At 29.3% G+C, this 22011-nt stretch overlaps 1 protein-coding gene across 1 annotated transcript in view; it reads left to right on the forward strand.

Moving 5' to 3' along the window:
- Positions 1-21430, forward strand: part of LOC148308793 (acid sphingomyelinase-like phosphodiesterase 3b) — a 69063-nt gene extending 47633 nt beyond the window's left edge. Inside the window, exons 3-4 of the mRNA XM_088261164.1 lie at positions 8658-8726; positions 21267-21430. Of these exons, the coding sequence (XP_088117290.1) occupies positions 8658-8726; positions 21267-21430 (233 nt within the window). The remainder of the gene's footprint in view (positions 1-8657; positions 8727-21266) is intronic.
- Positions 21431-22011: the final 581 nt, after the last annotated feature.

Here is a 22011-nt window from a genome sequence, read left to right on the forward strand (position 1 = left end):
TTTCCACTATTATATTTAGTTTAAAAGAAAAACAATATTTTAAGTGTAAATTAATACTTGTCAGGAGTTTTTTCCTCAGAATTCCATATTCTTATTCATCTTTGCTGAGATATAAAAAAAAACTTTTTACTATAGAATAACATATATCGTATTATAAAGAATACACATGCACAGATTATACCCATGTGAGATTTTTCGGTTCATTTTTCAGTTTAAAGATATGTAAATGAAACATTAAACATATGTAAAAAAAAATATGTTTCTAGTTAATTTTGGTCATAAAATTGTGTTCAAAGGTCAAAATTGTATTCATAATGAAACAAACACCTGAATAAAACTTTAAATGTTTGTCATTTTCATTATGCTCATACATTCTTATCACGTAAATCTCGTATTCCTAAAAGATTTTGTAAATCTTTCGGAAGTACCATTCTTATACGAGTAAAAAGTTAGTACAGAGAAAAAAATGACCGCGGTCCCGGATGACCATTGTACGACTCGCCGTTTATTTCCACAACAAATTGTCCCTCAAACTTCGGGTCGATTTTATTTCTTCAGAAACTTTCATCCCCCGAGACGAGTTATTCCGCTTCCCTCTTCCCTTATCCCAGATCTCGAATGTATAAAATTACCCCCATGCTCAGAGGTAGAACAGGTTTCCAACCCAACTGATTATGCTATGAGGCAATTTATAAGCTACGTGACTCTTTAGAGAGAAAATATGTGCAGATTTCCAGCTACCATACAAGAAATCCGCTAAACCTTCAAATTTATTAAAATTATTCAAGACGCCCTGAAACATTTTTTGCGATAAAAGTTTTGATGAAGGGAATTGGGATCCTTGATTAGAAAATACAAAGGTTTTGGACACCTTGTATATATTATTAATTTATTTAAAGTTTTTTTTTTTAAATAACACAAATATGTATTAAATTTTTAAATTTTTAATATATTTTTTTTAAATTAAACGCTTGTATCATAAAATTTATTGAGTTTTATTTCATTACACACGACTAGTTTCGCAAACTTCATTTGTTTTCATCGACATGTGATAACAAAATCACATGTCGATGAAAACAATAATGAATAGAGGTGGGTGGGGTAATATATATTAATAATTTACTTAAAGTTTTTTTTTTAAATAACACAAATATATATTAAATTTTAAGAAGTTTTAATATATTTTTTTAAACGCTTGTATCATACCATTTATCGAGTTTTATTTCATTACACACGACTAGTTTCGAAAACTTCATTTGTTTTTATCGACATGTGATTACAAAATCACATGTTGATGAAAACAATAATGAATAGAGGTGGGTGGGGTAATAAATAGAGAAAGGTTAAAAGGTGGAATTTGTTGTAATGAGAACAAATATAATAAAGGTGACGTATTTTGGAAAAGCAAATGTCAAATTGATTATTAATCAAGTATTTCTAAATTTCGTCAGCCTCCGTAGTGTAATGGTCAGCACGCTACGCTACCGTTCTGTAGGTTCCGGGTTCGATTCCCAAGGGGGTAAAATAAAAATATAAGTGATTATTTCACTGTTGTATTTATTAAATATTACCCTGGACTGGTATCTGAAGCGGAGGGCTGATCACCTTTCCTTCAAGCGTAAACGATCAAGATAGCACTGCGTTTATATGACGCAGTGCCCTATGCACCATTGAGGTGCGGATAAGGGTTTTTTTATTTCTAAATTTTCTAAAATATTTATGACTAGACCTTTGTGTGTTTCAGTATGTTGGGTTCAGGTAGAAAGTAGCCATATCGTGATAATAAAAAATAAAAATAAAATACAATGTGCCAGATGAGATGAACTTGCAGTTTTGATGAGGGTTTCGAAAACTCTACGCATGTTTTCACAACAATGTAAATACGTTAACTTATAAATATTCCCATAAAACACCCATTCAATATGCCTGAATGGGACTCATATATTATTATAAGTCATTTCGGTGTAACTTATCCCACGCCTTCAAGAAGTCGAATTCATGTATAAGACTGCAAGGGTTCATTTTTTGTTGAAATTGCTTTCCGTTATAGTTTTCAACCACTGCTAACGCCAAGGAGTGGAATTCATACAGTGTAGATTCCATTATATTTACATATATTAGGTAATATTTATATTTATTACATACAGTGTTTGAAAATAATGCACCAAAACACGTGTCACAGTAGATTTCAAGAAATAATGGTATTTACTAAGTAAAACATTAATTAAAAATTAAAACTTACTCTCTCTTTTAAGCGAGAGTAATTTTTCTATTTATTTAACTCAAGTCTCAACTTGTAATTGAATTAACTCATTCAGAATTGCGAACGATCATCTTTAGATAACTAGGTTTGCAGTGATTTTTTCGTCCAAACGTTTGTCTTACCATAACATTCGTTTTATAATATATTAAAGTTGAATTGATGGTTTCATCATCCCATGACTCTCAAAAGAATAATGGTTGGATTGCTTTGCAAGTTTCGGCGTTTTCTTCTGCGTGCAACTTGTTACCCACCCCCTACAAACACTTATATTAACCGCCCTCCCGCGTGTCCTTTGTATTCATACTCAGTCCTTGAAATAAGGGAAGCACTTAGCCCATATACGGGTTAGGTGTTACATTTGAAACCTTTGTCGCTCGTTTTATTTTACTACCCATTTCAACATGTTTGCCCGAAATTTTTGTCTCGAATAAAATTGTATTAGGGATGTTTCTGATATTAAATATCACCATAAAGAGTAAAGCTTACATGTTATCCCGTTTATGAATGAAAATACAAAAAAATACAAAGCGAAAGCTTATTTTGGCTCGTGTTCTAAATTCAATTATGCCAAACTAGATGTAAAATACCTATTTACCTTTTTTGAATCGTTGTTATTTTGTATAAATAAAATTATGATACATATTTTATTTTATTGGAATAATCTGATGCAAAAGCTGTTGATGATTTTTATAATTTTTAAACTATTGAACAAAAATATTATTTAACACTTAAACATTGGATATTTTTTGTCTCATAGTCTCATAAATTGGTCACAGATTGACTAAAGCTCTGAAAAAAAACTGTTCCGTAAATATTATACCCTCATATTATTCTTACTTTTATGACGTTCAAGTAAATGAAACCGCATCGAATTGGTGAAGTGTTAACTCAATCATTATTTATACAAAGGCTAGGTAATCAGTCAGTGATTCAAGGATTAAGTAGTGAGATATAATACAAAGAAGACTTGCCGTGATCAAGAACATCAAATTATTGTTTGTAAGCAAGTCGGTGAAGGAACAATAAGTGGTTATATTTTAGGATATGTAGAAGAGGCGAAAAATGATTTGCAAAGACAGATAGACGTGGCATTCTATCCTCGCTTGGGGTTAGCTTAAAAGCTGTGTAATGGGTAGTTACGCTAGATTTACAGCAATCTTTTTTAAGTGCGAAAAAATAGCTGCCAAAATCCTACTTTTATTTGTTAAGTTTAAGTGATTTAAGATACAAAATAAAGTTTGAAGTACCTTATAAGATATCCAATATATTTATTTGTACTTTTTACGCATTTTCAAGCATTTTTTACGATCCACAATTGACGATCCTTAAAAAGTTTTATTGATATTTTTATTGTTTATTTTCATGTAAACTTTCTTCCTTTCTAAAGTTTTCCATAATAAAAGTAATGGGATAACCATACGTTGTTTCTTTTCAACGTTTTATTCCATATTCATATCCCTTAACAAATAGTTTTGTCTAAAGACAGTAAAAAGAATTCATTCAGGTTTTCACAAGACAATTCCAAATTTGAGATTAGGTGCTAAAGTTTGGTACGTAATGTGCACAGTTTAAAAATATACCACATATATCAAAATGAAAAAAGACAAAAACTTTGTTTTTGTGTTTATACTCACACACACACACACACACACACACACACACATATATATATATTTATATATATATATATATATATATATATATATATATATATATATATATATATATATATATATATATATATATATATATATATATATATATATATATATATATATATATATATATATATATATATATATATATATATATATATATATATATATATATATTTCTATATATATATTTATATATATATATATTTATATTTATATATATATATATATATATATATATATATATATATATATATATATATATATATATATATATATATATATATATATATATATATATATATATATATATATATATATATATATATATATGTATATATGAATAAATACGAATTTATCTGTTGTCATTTGTATAAACAATAAACGATGAGTTTAAGTCCCTCTCCAAGCGCAGAAGCTAAATCTCTTTTCGGGAGAAGAAAAGTGTAAATTTAAAGTGAAAACGAAAAGTGTAAAAAGTGTATGTTAAGTGAGAATAATATAAGTTTGTATTAAATGTAATATCAACTAAATAAATTTAAAAAATACGGAAACAAAAAAAAAAAATTGATCATCTTGCAGTGTGTAAAACATAGTATTCTATTTGACAATATAAATATGATAACATTATCGCTGGGTAGGATATTTCAATATACACGATAATCTATGTTGTCCCTTAAGTGACCCTTGAGACCGTAAAGTTTTCAGGTTGTATAGTTTATTATTAAAGAGTTTCTAGAAAATTCCCTAGAGTTATACGCATTATACAAGTTGGCCCATCCAAAAGTTATGGTACTTCAGCAAATATTCTTGGTAATTTTAATCTTCCTTTTTCCAAACGACACAATGCTCGTCCGGCACTAGACTAAGTAACTTTTGTAATGACAACGAAAAATAAACAATTTTGACTCGGAAAAATAAATAACCGCCTTTTCTAACCCTTATGTTGAGCTTAATAATAAAGCTTTAATTTAAAGAACCTACACTTTATCAACAATAAGAGAGGAGTTTTAAACTTGAACCGTTAAAATATGTGTTCTTGTATTACTTTTGTTGTTACAAACCAGACAGTTTTAAAAGGAATATTTTAATTGAAAACAGAGTATGCAAGTTGATGAGGCAATAAGGCATAAAGACGAATTAGACATATAAATTAACTATGTGACAAATTTTGATTGATATAAGATATTGAATCCATTGTTTATCTTATTTTGAATTTTATCCATTGTAAAATTTTTAGAGACCACACTTATTATTTGATTAACACATTTACAATAACTTTTAAGACATATAAACTGAATATGCTATAAATCCTTGTACATTGGCAAGGAAAATTTTCTTAGGCAACTTACAATAAATATATAATTTTTTTTTAACAGAGACTTTTTATTTGATATTATTTTTAAAACTAATAAACTCAACAGTGTAGATTTACCATGTATAAGAAATATAATATATAAATGAATAATTCAACGAGAGAACATAAAATCAAAATCACCATTTGAATTAAAAATTAACAAAATTACCTACTTGTTTTAAAAAACCATTTAATAAAGTGTTTTAATTTTCAAATCGATTTAAAAAAAAATATTATATTAATATTTTTTCATTAATCAATGGTATATGTATATGTTTAATTCAACCTTATCATTTAACGCTGAAAAAAGAAAATCTAAGCAAAAGAAAATAAGAAGCATTATATTTTTTAATATTTTTTCATTCATTGTAAATATTAAAGTAAAATAAAAATATTCAAGTCGTTGAGCAGTTAAATATGAATCGTTTTGTGATCATTAATACTGAAACGTCTTGTTCAAGTAAGTATTGGTCTTACAAGCTAATAATAATAAATGAAAATCAATTACCCAAGTTTGGCGATGGAAGCGTTTATTCAAACAACTTTCGCTTTATTAAATATTTATTCAAATCTGACAATCATTTTGTTTTCGAATAAAATATTTATAATAGGAAATAAATTAATGGAACATAAATGATTGAATACAATTTAATGGAAAGGGCTATTGATAATAAAATAACGAAAATCACTCAAAGTACTAAAAATTCATAATTATAATATACGAATAATTTGATGGGTTTTTTTTAATAAAATCGACTAACTTTCAACAATTAATTTACAGCATTATGTTTTAAAAACACATCATACAATCAACAAAAAGTTGAATTGTATATTTTCAAAATACATACAAGCATAATGCTCGTTTACTGTCAAAGGTGATGAAACTATACAATAATCTATTTCATATACATTTTATGTTTTGATCTTTCAAATATAAACCGAATAAAACGTATATATTAGATAATATAAACGTTTCAAGAGGGATACAAAATTAGATTTTTAGATGGAAATATGGAGTTCTGGATATTTATGGGGTTCGAGAATGGTCATGGGCTGGTTTATATGATCACTTAAATCAGCCGTAATATGCTGTTCAATATTTATCATTCTACGAAGAACAATAAATCAAGTGGAATAAAAACAAATATTTTATTTAATCACTGTAACAATAAATCAATAAATTTTAAAAACATACATTTCCATTAAAATTCCAATCCCATGTTTTTTTATGAAAAAAACTGTTACCATTTCGAGAAAGTCAGATGGTAAAAGCCCATATTTTTCAGTTTTCTTTTTACCCAATATCGTTATCTCTCTTTGAACATCAATAATATTTCCTTGATAACAATCCTTCTAGAGTAAAATTCAATATTTTAACATACTCAAAGCACGTACAAAGATTTTGACATATTCAAAACACAATTCATAAAATATGTAAGTCATGTATTATTGAAACATTCGTATCATTGTTTTCCATTATAATAAAAAAAATTTTAAAATGTGAAAACACTCACGTTTATATCATTGAAGTACTAGATATATACCGATAATGGAAAATATATATAATTTTAAGAAAATACAGTTTATGGAATTTATTCAGAATTCATTTCGCGTTTTCAGAAAGTTTTCATGTAGGTTCCTGTCATTCAAATTTGAATATTCAAAGAATAATTACAGACCAACTGGGTTTTATTGTATAGGAAAAAATTTTCAATGATTTTATTTTTCAAAATGATTTGGAAATATTTCTTTGTAATAATGACTCCACCAAAATTCAGAAAAAATATGAAAGTTGCTTGAATTATACTTTAAATATCACGTTTTTATCTCCAACTGCCTATTGATACTGTAAATTTTAAAAAAAATATGCAAGCTTGAACAATGCTTGGGTTTAAGTGAATCTTTCAGTTTATAAAGATAAGAAAGAATAGAGGAATAAAAAAAAAACCAAAAATTAAAGTTGTTAAAAACGAAATTTTATTTTAAAGCGTTTAAACTATGCGTTACAAAGTATCAGCAATCAAAAACGAAAATTATGGTTGCTTTTAATATTTTTCATACATTTAAAAAAAATATTTGTAAGGTTATATTTTTGGGAAATATCGAAAGAAAACGTCAATTTTTTTCTTTACCTTTTGTATCTATTTTTTTACAATTGATGAAAACAAATATAAATGAAAATAAATTAAGGGAAGGTAAAATAAGAAATTATGTATTTCCATACTTTCGAAATCATAAAATATAATATTTTTTTGGGTATTTTAATTTTTTTAATGATATATAATTTATACTAACCAGTTTGAGTAAGTTGAACACTGAACAAAGAGGAGAACATATGTAGTAATTCGAGATATGCAACGCTTCGAAATAGGCAATTATTATCATTATCGTAATTATAGTTGAAATCCAAATATTGTCACGTTGAATTTATCGGAATTTCATCTGCAAAATGGTATAAATTACAAAATACAGCCTGTACGTATGCACCGCTCGCGCACGTATGATTAAAGAGCTCGCCCTTTCCACCCGCGCGATACGGAATTAGAGAATTATTCCACCTTGAAGGGGTGGCGGTTCTGTAGTTCCGCTCTCCAGCGGAGGCGTGAAATAATTCCTGACAATAAAGGGCATTCTGCAGTGAAATAGTTGCGGCCGTACTGTAATACTGTTGGCGCGCTCCCAACAAGAAAACGGACGCTTACAAACCTGCATAGCGCTTTTTAATGAAACGCCCCTGTTTTTAGTCACTTCTCAACATGTACGCGATATGTCAAGAGAGCTGCAACTTTTATTCAACTCTTTTAGATTACAAAAAAAAACGTTTTTAATAGTAACGAAATATGCATGTATTTTTTTACAATTTTTCACTTTTACTTAGTAACTGTAAATTACATATGTAGGTAATTAAAACCATTTTTGTAACCCAAATTATAAATATACTGTTCGGTAACTTACATTAAATGTTTTTATCGCATAATAGAAATTTTCTTTATCAAATAGTCCTTAGTCTATATCTTACCAATTCTTTGAAACGTATTAAAAGAAACATTATTGATGTCTGTTTCATTAAGCATTACATTGCACATATCGCAAGCTCGATTTGAAAATGAATTTTGGTAGGACTTGGCATCTTTGGAATTTCAAAAAAAGTTTTGTTCCTAGTCTGTGCTCCCAGGACTCTAAAATTGATGAGAGATGTTAATGCACAAGACCAGTTTTTTTCAGTTTACGGGTAGTATTTTAAAACCAGCTGCTGCTTTCTACAACAGAGCGAATGACAAACTGTTCCTTGCACAAAATATTATCTTCGTGTAGTTGCATACTGCAAACCCTGGATAAATACGATTATTTCCTGAGATAATGGAAGCATATTTCTTTTCAGGTTTCTTCTGGCACATAACGGATCTGCACTACGACTCTCACTATTCAACTGAGGGAGACACGAGACGAAGTGAGTATAAAGTATAATTCCTTTGTTTGGGGTCCCTTACAGCTGTGGACATTTCTTTTCTTTCTCACAACAAACCACCCCGGCTCTATGTCCTTTGTTTTCCGCGTTTTTCCACCCTAAGCGCCGTATTTAACACTCCCTTTTGAGAAGTCGCCTCTTAAGTGTGAAAGGAGAAGAGTGCTTCTCTTCTATTGAGAGAAAAATTAACAGTTAATCCATTTTACAGTAACTATTTTTATATAGTATATATTTTTTAAATATATGAGTTCATCCGTTGTGTTATCTCATGTTGTTTGCCTCCTTAGTATAATGGTCAGCACGCTTGGCTACCGTTCTGGAGTTCCCGGGTTCGATTCTCAGGGGGGGGTTAAATAAATATAGGTGATTTTTAGGGTAATATATCCAAAATTAAACAACGTTATTGAATTGAATTCTACTTGAAATGGAATTTCGTCAACTGTCTGCAGTTACAATAAATAAATAAAATTGATTTTTGCACTCTTATATTTATTCAATATAACTCTGGACTGGTACACTGCGTTTATATGATGCAGTGCCCTATGAACCATTAGGGATGCGGACAAGGGTTTGAAGAAGAAGAATATGAGTTTATAACATTTTGAGTATGTCCTCATGTCACAAATCTGGATTATCTCCACTTAGAGTTATTTTTTTTACATTTTATGACACCTCAATAAAGATTGAAAAGGAAATAGAAGTCAGGTTACTTATTGTTTAAGAGATTTACCAATATATCTAGAAGTAGGTACCAAAAATTTGAGGAGTGTGGTTGTCAATCACAGCTAGAGTTGATGAAAGTTACACGTATGTAAAGTGATCATTTACCTAAGCCTATGACGGTAGTAATCCCTGAAAATGCCCAGACTTCCATATTCTTCTTTATCTATGTTGATATGTCAAAAAAATATGTGTTATTTTCAGGCATATTGATTTTGTTTTTTAACCTCTAAAAATAGGCTAATGATAGTCACGGCACCTCTTAAAGTTTAAAAAAATTGTGGGTACATAGTGTTTGTAAAAAAATGTAATAAGGGATATGAGAAATTGCTGTTTGGATGACACGCCACATAACATATGATTTCACAACATCCATCCATATTGGATTGAGATAAATTAATTATTATTTTTTTAAATATTTTATTTTTATTATTATTGCTTATTATTTCATTTGAATATCTTTTTGGTTGATTTTAGTATTTTTTTATAACGAAGCAGATATTCTTTTATTTTTAAATGTAAACATTTTTACTTTATATAAAATCGCAATACAAAAAAAAACCTTCATAAAAAATATTATTAATATCATATGTACAATACTTAATTTCACTCAAATTAAATTAATTTCTCAACAAAATTATATCAAATTATGGTTATCAACTCCTGCCTTGTTTTATATATAACAAAACAATTTGTAAAGCCTCCCACCAGTCTGATGATTTCGGTAAAGACGAAACCCGGTCGCTGGTCAAATAAAAATTTAGTGGAAAAGCTAAAAATATTGGTTTTAATCTAATAATATATTAAATGTAAACAAGATCCATTTAAATGTGATCAAGGATTTGGACACACAAAAAATATCGTGAACATTCAAATTTATATTAATTAACTCAAAGATTAATAGTGATTTAATTAACTCTGAAATGTTACCTACAACAGAAAATAAATTATCGATTCGTGGAAAGATAAACGGATTATCGCAAAATTCAATTAACATCGCAAGTCACTTGTCGTAGATCTATACAATATTAATTAGTCAATATGTTGGGATCAACAGATAATCCTTTAAGCCTTCGAAGTAATTCAACTGGAATCATTCGGAACAAACACAGATTACAGACATCATCAAGCTATTAAACCACTAAATGCCTAAACCTTCCTATATTTAGAACCTAAATACTGTTCTAGGCAACATTTGAATACACATGATTTATTAACGAGAAAGCGAACAAATTTAGATATTATAAGGTAGGTTATACAGCGTATAGAACATAAGAGTAATGAAATGAGATGAAACCATGAAGGGTAAAATAGAGTTATTGCAAAGGTATTATAGGTATCTCAATTTAATTAATATATTAAATGTTTAAATCAAACACTGATTTTTAGAGAATTATATTTGAATTATATTTGATCTTAACTGTTTTGTCTAATGGGACTAGAACACTGATGACGAGGAAGACGGAAACGCGCAAACGAAAGTCAATTATTTATTTCCCGAAAATTACAAAATTATAAGGGCGCGAGCGCGACGTATACACGTTTTAATTTTAATATTATCTGAGCACACAAATATTGGTCCTCGACTTACAATTTTAAAGGAGTTGCATGTGGTGGGGACAATATATTTAATGCTACCCGGGTTTGAATATTTTGTTGAGTTCTGACCTTATCCATTTTATTCCAGAAGTGAATCAATGCTTCTTTGATGAACAGTTGGCGTATGTCTAGGACCATGTAGCTTCTAAATAGTTCATTGGATGGGTGTGTCGAGATACGTTTATTTATGATTCTTAAGATAAGTTTTTGGACTTTGAATATGATGCTAAAGCATTGAATATTATGTCCACATAAAATAATAATAAACTTTATATTACACAGATTGCTTCGTTTTCATAGAAATGTATCTCATTGGTATTTTTTTAAATAAATAATTCAAGCAATTGAATGAAATATAACATTAACCTTACCTAAAATACAACTGGATGAAAACTTCTTTTGTCTATGTTCTCACTGATAAGAAATTAACAATAATAATAATAATATAATTAACTAAAAGTAATATGCAGCTCTTACCTCATCTTCAACCTTCAACGTCTCAAGGACCCAACTCAAAAGTTTGGAATTAGCTTCACATACGCATACCTACGGTGTATGAAAAAGATGCGGAATGCATCGAAATACGCGACATCATAAATTTTATACAAAAGTGGTATTTACTTAGTTTAACTTAAATTAAAAATAAAACTGGAACATTAATTACCACATTTTTGACTTTGTTTTACCTTTTTAATGTTGTTTTGTTTGATTAACAAATTAATGTGTTTTCACTGTCACCCAAAAGTTTTGGTTAATAAAAAATCCATTAAACATTTTGCTGAAAAATGTTTATGTATTCAAATAAGTTCATTAAAATCGAATAAATTATTCGGAAGCCACGAAAAATTCAATCGACAAACTTTTTGCATATTTGACGTCGCAAGTATTAAACTAGGTATTGGAAACCGAAAAAATCTCTGATTTTATCTAACCTTTTACTCGCTGTGAGGAAACTTTGTCCGCGTAGTCAGGAAGCAATTTCCACGGGGTGAGAGGAATTTTAACTGAATACGTTTCTTTTGGAATTTCAGACTTTTTTTGTTCATTACGAAAAATGAATTCCAAAGCAATCCATACATTGTATGCATATATGAACAATATATATAAATATAATTTATCGGTATTCTCAAACTCTACCCCCTAATTAACCCCTCCCTTTAGTTTCCCCATCCTGCTCACTTAATGCTCAGATAATTATTTGTGCTTTAGTGTCTATGAAAACTTGTATTGAATGGTCTGTAGCTTATAAAACAAGTCGTTGTTAAGAATTAATGAAACAAGTGGTAAAAACACTTTTTTCTTACTACTTGATTATTATGTTGTTTCGACTACAGATTCCAGATGCTTCCATCTACAGGTTCAAATATATCAGTTTATAAGCCCGTAGGTGGAAGCATCTTTAGCTTCCAAAACTAGTCGTGATAATATAATACTCAAGTGGTAAAAAACAAGTGTTTTGTTCATAATTTAATAATTTTTTACCGCAATTTTAATGCTAAAACAATATACAAGTTAACAAAAATAGTGGTATGTACCAATTGAAATTTAAAATGAATTTATATTACTACAGTAACTGAATTAATTATTGAACTTTTTCTCAATTTAGTTTTTTTTGGTGGTAAATTAATGTTTCTTTTTTCATTTTTCAAAACAACAAATACCTTTCAGCTCTTCTCATTCTAGAGAAGGGGGTGTTTTGTATTCTTTTATCTTGTTGAATGCACTAAAAGGGTGCTTTCAATTTCCTCCCCTGGGAACACACAACTTAGTGATAATAATCGAGTAAGCCCAAGTAGCAATACAATTTAGGAACGATAAGGCCGAATTTTTTTGAATGAACCTAATATAGGCGACCCGAGGGCTTTACAAAGGAGCCAACTAAGGGTTGGAGGTTAAAATCGTCATCTTAGGGCTGAAAACGCCTTGAAAACCCTTCAATAATTCGGATAATCGAATCATTGTTTTTATTAGGGTGCAATAGATTTGACAATACGATACAATCCTTCCCCATTTCGGTCGAATTGAATTCGGTTTTCTTAAGTGAAGGCTATTGAAATATAACGAATATACATAGATAAACTAGAACCTACACAATTGAATTTCTCAAGGTCTGAGGAAAGTCAGTCAGTTAACTTTATTATTTTAAAATATGTTTTAGACACTGCTTATTTTACGTTCTGTAAGTAAAATAAAGTTTAAAAACTACATGTTCCCAAATGTTGGTGTTTTAATTTTATATTTAGATGTAAACGGAAAGTCTTACGTTTCGCTGTGACTTGTAATCGGGGTTTGGCTGTTACCTTAAAATATTCTTAAAGCTCATATTTACATCAATTTCATTTCCATAAAGAAAATACACGTAAACTAAGTACACACACAGGCCATGCCTTTGTCGAATCTTTTTTGTTTCAATATGTTGCATTTTTTTGTACATGTAATTATGATATATTATGAAATTCAAAAGGATGGTATATAAAAGTTAGAATTTTTTTCCCTGAAACATTTTTCTCATTTGCTCACTTTTCTCATATGTCCGATAAATCGGGGATTAGCTGTAAAATTTAATTTAAGTTTAAGTGTAACTTTGAATCGGGGTTTGACTGGAACTTTGAATTCAAAAGAGATATTTTTATTTCGAGCGATAATTTATGTTAAGACTGTAAAGGTTATTGGAGTGCGATAATTTGAATAAGGCATTTTCGGTATTGTCCTGGAATTTGTAATTACAACAAATTTCATTTCAAGTAGAACAAAGAAAAACATCTGTTGTTTGTCTGTGGATTACATCGTGTTATATAGAGATGTAGTCTCCTCGACTGGATACACAATCTCTAGAACTATTTGCGGAGTGTCAAGATATGCCGCTTGGAAAATAAGAAGAAACCTCTCACACTAAACTTGGTCAATTACACGCACTCTCACACACACTTAGAAAAACAAAAAAATACAAATTCCTATAAAAGGATTGATACTTTTTTTATTAAAATTAATATTTAACATAAATTATCTGCTTTTTTGTCGAGATTCGTTACAATTTTTCTGATATAATCAAAATAAATCTCTAAAAAGTTGCTAGAAATATCACAATTTCATATTGTCTTATAACCATATAAACATACGATTTCGAAGAAAAAATGGCGTTCAATTGGAACCGACTTAAAAAGATGCTCGTTTGTTATGTTCTCATATATCGCTCACTCCTTTCAAGAACGTCATAAATCAAAAAACTTAATTTTTCAGGAGAACGTTTTTAAAGTTTAAAAATATATTAAAATGTATTAAAAATAAATATCAAGCCACTTATAGTACTTTTTACTGTGCAACAGATATTTTAAGGTAAAACCTGAAGGTTTTTTCTCCATTTGAAAAATATTTAGAATATTAAAAAAATATATTAAACAATACCTTTTCTTCAAAATGCAAAAACAACACTTTCTACCCTGTAGCGGGTAAATATTAAGTTAAAAATGTGCCTCTTTTGCTGGGATATAGTACATTTTCTGGGCATTCCGAAAACATGCTTAACTGAAAATTGACGATTTTTGATTTATAACGTTCTTGAAAGGAGTGAGCGATATATAAAAACAGAAATTTATTTTATGATCTTCTGCCAAAATATTTTTTATGTTTTATTGTTTTGAGAAATGATATCTGCAATAACTATAAAACTAGGAATAAGAATAGAAATAAAGTCATTTTCGTTAATTTTTTTATTTATTTATTTTATAGATGCATGCATTTTTAATATATGTATTACGGCTCTTTAGGCATGGCCTGTGTTGAGCCGAAATACTAAGATGTAAATGCAATTTTTATATATATTACTATTTGTTTTTTTTTTAATTATTAGATTTTATGCATTACATACAATAGACACAATTACAATATACAGTATAAAGGTTTTACAATAAAATAATCACACCTGGACTTTAATTAATTCACTTTCTACCTTTCTACCTTCCAACAAGAAGCAACTATCGACGGATACTGTTCTTAAAGACATGATCACTACTGGAATTCTTAATTGTTTCTTATACAATTTTTTTTAAATGTATGATGATATGCCAAAGTAAGGAACAATGAAAAAAAATTAATTAAAAAAACTTCTTCTTCTTTACGTGTCGTGTTTGGTCCCTGTTTTGGGAAGTCCAAAACAGCTCCTCGACGCTCCGTACATACTCCTATCCACTCGTATATATTATGGAGTCAGGAGATCTGCCTTATTCTGACACCTCTTTTACCCTTAATCCTTATCCTTAATGATCAGTTTCAGCAGCTTGTGCTTTTTTTCTCTGGTACATGTCCCAAATAGGATATTTCCGGGTTTCAATATTTGATATTGTTCCCCATTTGCTTCTTTGGTCATTGGTCTTTGGTATAAAAACAGTTGAATGAAAAATATTAATAAATTAATGCAAATACATTTCTGATAATCAAAACATATTAGCAACATTTTGAGTGTGTCCAAATACTTGTTTACAAATCTGGATCATCTCCAATTATAGGAGTTAATTTATCCTTTTATTTGTCCAGACTTCTATATTCTTCTTCATCTTTGATGAAATGTCAAACAAATAATATGAGAAATACATATTTGATTTATTAAGTTTTATAATAAAAAGGACCCTTTTTTTAATGGTAAGTTGATTTATTTAAAAAAAAAATAACGCTTGATATTTTCACTTTAATTTCCATCACGTAATTGGATATTACATGAGTATATAATAGCTTAACAGTTCTGACTTATAAAGTGATTAGGTCTATGAAGGAAATAATGGAGCACGTAAAATCTCATTAATGCTCCAAGAGCTCATTAATTTTATACTTGACATATCAGAATGTTTAGCTCTACAAATATGTTTATCATTATGTAAGTAACCTTCATTTAGCATATGATCACAAGTCGTCTACTATACACACAAAATATGTGTATTTTAATATGCATTTTTTTATTCACCATATAGGTAGTTGAATTTGAAACATTATATATGGAAGAAGAATACCCCACCTGACATAATGTAATTGTTTTATGAAGAATTAATGGATGATGAAAAAAAAACAACGGCGTTGTCCTATTTACCCGCTCCATGAAAAATAAAAAATAAACTTAGTTATGCACCCCCCTAGTGCATGTTGATCTACGGGTCGACCAAATCACATGTTAAACATTTTGTGTAGTTTTAAGTGTGTAAATAGTGATATTGTTTGCATGCTGTGGTAGTGATTGTCCTGAAAAAGGGACGGGTACTTCTCGAAACCGGTAGATATAAAAATGTCGGTGAGTGATTTTATACTAATATTACAATTTTTTTTGTAAAAAAATATTTAAAAAAAAAATATTTAACTCCATCACACTGCTTCACTGCAGGGACAAGCAGAGATAATAGAGCACTTTGTCTTTGCACACATTCTTCGTCTCTTTCACGTTTGTGAATATCCTCATACGTACATGCAAATTATTCCAACTCCTGACCTGACCACTTTCAAGTTTTTTAAATACTTGATCATGTAAACTAATTCCTAAATGGAAAAAAGCTTTGTTACAAATATTTGGACACACTCAAAATGTTGTAAACGGTGTTTCTAATAATATCACAGCAAAGCGCTTTTGAGAAAATTGGTGTAATGTTAATTATCCTAAATAATCATTGTTTTGAAAAAGCCTACAAATAAATACATTGCGTTATAAGGCAATTTTAATAAGAAGAATATTGTATTTTAAAGACGTTTTGATAAAAAAAGCCTGAAAATAAATGTTTTTCTTCGTAAAGCAACTGTCTTATGAAATATGATTTTGTATTTAAAGCGAGAACAACATTCTTAAACGCATTTTCAAAAAACCTGCATACAAATGTGTATCTTTGTAAGGCATTTTTTGTATGAAGCATTTTGCCAAAATGGAAGCGAAAATAAGCCAAAATAACGTTCTAAAACGAATATTTAAAAAGCCTGCAAATAAATACATTTTCGTGTAAGTCAATTTTCGTATGAAGCATTTCGCATTAAAGGTGGATTTGTAAAATGAGCTAAAATAACATTCTAAAACGAATATTAAAAAAGCCTGCAAATAAATGTATTTCGATGCATGTCAATGTTCGTATAAAGCAGTTTGTATTAAAAGTGGGTTTGTAAAATTAGCTAAAATAACATTCTCAAACGAATATTACAAAAGCCTGCAAGTAAATGTATTTCGGTGTATGTCAATTTTCGTATGAAGCATTTTGTATTAAAAGTGGGTTTGTAAAATAAGCCAAAATAACATTCTAAAACGTATTTTTATATGGGTACTTAGTGCTAGTTCAAAAATTGCTCTCTCGGGTACCGTTTCCTTTTTTCTGCTGCCAAACGAGTATATTATTATGAAAACAGAAAACAGAGGTCCTTTGTGAGTGTGGCCACCCTAAGGAGGCATAAGTCTTCATGTGAGGGGTGACTGTGGGGGGGTTTTCCTCCCAAATCTTATCAAATTAATATTTATCATCCTAAAATGGCCCTAGATTCGGGGGAAGGAAACCGCTTTAAGGGTCATTTTCACGTCCGTAATATATAATTGAGAGATCCGGTGCTGCGCCTAGCTGCTGCAAAGTATAAATAATGGAAATAGTGTTAAAAAATTAAGGTTATTTATTTGTGAGCTCGCGATAACCATTTTTTTTTAAATATTTATTAAATAAGAAACCTGCTTTTTGCAATAACCTTATATCGTGATATCAAATATATTTAATGGAATCTCTGTACAAAATAACCGTTTAAAAAAATGTTTCATCAGAATTTAAAATAAAATATTTGAGTTTTAATACTGCTTAACAAAATGGCTAAGTAAATCAATTAAAATCATCATTTGACATCTCAACATAGATGAAGAAGAATGTGAAAGTCTGGGTATTTACTGGGCTAACGACCTGTCATAGGCTGATTAAATGATCACCGTACAGAGGTGCAACATTCACCATTCTACCTATGTTTGACAATAACACTAATTCTCAAAAATGAAATGATATAAAATTTACTTAGGACTCTGACTCTGAGAGTTCTAAGTTTATTTTATTCTATCCAATTTTTGAGTCAAAATTATTTTTTTCTTATGCAATCGTTTAGCATATTCCTTGTTAGTCAAAATGTTTATACAAATATTGTATTTTTTCTCCAGTAAACCCTCGCACTGTATTGGTATAACTAGCGAAGGACTGATCATTTCATGCAATGAATGATCAAGATAACACATTGTCGATATGATGATGTGCTCTATACATTACTGAAGGTTAGAAGAATAATTAAGGAATATTTAAAAATGTAAAGTATTGTAACAATCGGCGGGTATGTATGAGGAGATGCATGAACGTGGAAGAGGCGAAGAATGTTTGCAAGGATAGAGTGGTGTGGCGCTCTATTCTCTCTGCCTACCCCTGCGGGGAAGAGGCGTGATTGTAAGTTAATTTTTTTTTTAGTATTGTAATAGAAGTTTACAAAAAACATAAATTTAAATGTGTCATTAAAATGAGCATCAGATTAAAACTTAGTTATCTTTATATCTTTTACAAAATTAATGAAATGCAGGTATTGCTTATTGCTAGAAATTATCGATCTAAAATAAATAGATTTTGCGTCATTGTATACCCTACTCAACTGAAATTTATTTCCGAGGTATGTGGTTTATATTTTTAATTATATTAATTAATAATCCTTTTTGTAATCGTCTCATCTCAACCCAAAGCTCACACCCCTCAACTCCTATCATGTTTTTATTTAATACTTTGTTAGGACCAAAAGACTGAGGGATGTTTTAATCAAATTAAAAGTTTTCCAATCAAAAAAATATATTTTTAACTTCGAAAAGACAATCCTGTCTGGGTGGAAAATGTAAAGGTACTTTAAAATTACTTTAATGATTAATGGATATAAGAGTTAAATATGAAATAAAAACTCAATTAATTTATATAAAAACTTTTAATAGAACTTATATTGCATAGAGGGGATTTATAAGAATAAAATTTTGTAAAAAAATGAAATCTACCCTTATTTTTTTACCGTGTTAATATATATTTTATATGTATTACTCTTCCCCCAAAAAATTCACGTATTATATTTATTATTTAATTTCATGAATTCATATTCTTAATATTTATTATTCTACGTATTAATAATAATAAAAAATCAAATACTTTGTATCTTTTAAGCATACAATATTACTATACAAAGTATTTTGTAAGAGTAAATGGTATAATGTGATATTATTTTTCCTTCATTTTTACTTTTTACGACCCATAAGTCGATAAACAATGGTGTTTAATAAAAAAGGATATTACTTGATGTTCTGAACAAAGTTTAAAAAAGCTTTACGTCCAATTTATTTAGATTGAAATGTAATTTTACAAAGTCTTTACACGATGCTAGGAGGACACAGCTGTGAACAATAATCTAATTTCCCAAGGCAAAAAGACAATTTGGTAAAGAGTATAAAATGTAATGAATATTAAGAAACTTTTCCTGACTATATAGCCTTAAAGTGTTCGTAGTATACATGCGCCACTCTGCGTAGGTAGGTTGTGACGTCAGGCGTATAGGAAAGACGATAAAAATCGATTTCTGGTTTTACGCCCCAGAAACGAAGGCTTTGACGCTGAAATGGGGTTCAATATTCACGGTCCGGCAATATTCAAGCGGGAAAGGAATAACTTCCAATTGGATACAGGAATATCCTTAAATTATTTTTTATCTGATCTGAGAGATCTACATTCCGTAGGAGACTTCCTGGTATTTGAACGTTTAATGCATGAAGCAACTCAGGCTTTCTCAGAACCAAGAATTCTCGTTCAAAGAATTTTAATTTGTTTTGTTTCGATATTCTATCGATTCGAGGTAAATTTAAATGTATATATATTTACAACATTTTGAGTACGTCCAAATCCTTGTTAAAAAAATCTGGTTTATCTCCAATTACAGTTTACAATTTACATCTCACCAATAGATGTCTCTTGTGAAGTTCTAGTCATATGATGATAACATATCTTTAAAAGGGGGATTTATATTGTTTATTTGCATTATTTACATTACAATACTTTAAAAAAAAGATATTTTATTTCTCTAAAATCGGGTAAAATGCGAATTTAATTCTTGTACACCTATTTTTACCAATTTAATATTGACAGGATTCATGCATATTGCCTTTTCACATATCCTCTTTATGGTCTACTTGGAAACTAAGTAACGGTAAAGCTATGTTTGTTCTGCACACACGAGAGGTTGTAAATTTATAAGCTCTTACTGGACTGTAAATGGTGTTCAGTAATAAAATACAGTGAAAGGATGAAATGTATGAAGAGATCGGGTTTATTTAATACATTTCAAATAAGTTTTGTCAATCTTAAGACGTACCTATGGATATATTAAAAAGTTAAAGATAAAATATTTTATGCAAAGCAATCGAAACATGTTTTATGAGTATTCACTCTTCTCTCGCAATCCTATAATGCATGAAGAAATGTGTTTAAAATCTGTGATCTTATTAGTAAAATTTTACTTCTTGTGACCATCAAAAATGAAATATTCTAGTGAAAAAGGTTGAAGTTTTTGCCTTTTTTTGTTGTTGTGAGGTCAAGGGATCTTGCATCCCTTATGTAGAGGTTTTTGCCATACTAACAGTATAATATATTCTATTGGATACCTAAGGACAGGTTTTGTCTATGTGGGATTTTATTTTATTTGTGTTATTATTTTTACTCTTTATACTGTTTTTTTCAACTTTTTCTCTGGTTTAAAATGATCAAAATTTGCTTCATACAAATGTATTTCATGTATTTTATTGTTTATTTATGTGCAAGCCTTTTTTCGTCATTTTTTCTAACTTTTTTTTCTGGTTTGAAATAATGACAAAAACGTTTATACCATAGTGTATAATGTTTTTTATAGTATTTCATTGAATAATACGAGCTGCTTATGTAGGATTTTATGTTAATGTTTTAATAACATGTATGAGTAAAAATTTATAAATTAAATTTTACATGTAATGTTATGAAACATCAGAAGAAATCTCTATACATTTTATAATGACCTGACCATGGTGTGGGAAAAAACAACAATGAAGTATTAGGGAAATGAGACAAGACACGCATTTCAGACCTAAATGGCACCTTACGACCCAAATTCAAAAACATTTTCAAGATATGTACTTTTTTTAATGTGACGATCTTTTTCTTGTCGCAGATTGTTGGAGTACAGACACCAGAGGCAGCTCGGGGTACCACAGACCCCGCGGTCGCTACGGAGACTACGCGTGCGATAGTCCCTGGGCCCTCATTGAGTCGGCTGGGCAAGCCATGCGATTGAGACAAGGGGACTCTGTCGAGTTCGTTTTGTGGACGGGGTAAGCGGAAAAATATCTCAAACATTTTATCACAAAAAAGATGAAGAGTAATGTGAAAAACCGGGCCTTTCCAGGGCTTAAATTTTAAAAAGTGTGGTAAAAGTGGTAACTTTTTACAGTGTACTATTAACCATTCTCCCCTTGGTTGATAACCACAGAACTCAAATTTGGGAAGATATATTGTAAGAAGTTATATTATGAAAAAACCCTCATGCGCATACAACTTCTTTGGCAATTACGGTTGAAATGAGTAATTTTTATAGTAATAGAAATCTTTGTGAAATATTATATATTGCTCACTCCTTTCAACAACGTTATATATTATGCATAAAAAAAACTTGATTATTCGGGGGATCGTTTTTAAAGTTTAAAAATATAATAAAAAATATTTAAATAAATATCAAGACACTTATTGACCTTTTTACTGTGTAACAGATCTTTTTAGGTAAACCCTGAATGTTTTTTCTTCATTTCAAAAATATTTGGAGGCATATTAAAAAAATTTAATAATGCCTTTTCTTAAAAATGCAAAAAACAACACTTAGCATTTGCTGGGATATAGTACATTTTTGGGCATTCCGAAAA

Source organism: Brachycentrus maculatus, unplaced genomic scaffold, assembly GCF_059751285.1.
Source record: "Brachycentrus maculatus isolate JH-2025_06_01 unplaced genomic scaffold, ASM5975128v1 h1tg000148l, whole genome shotgun sequence".
NCBI lineage: Eukaryota > Metazoa > Arthropoda > Insecta > Trichoptera > Brachycentridae > Brachycentrus > Brachycentrus maculatus.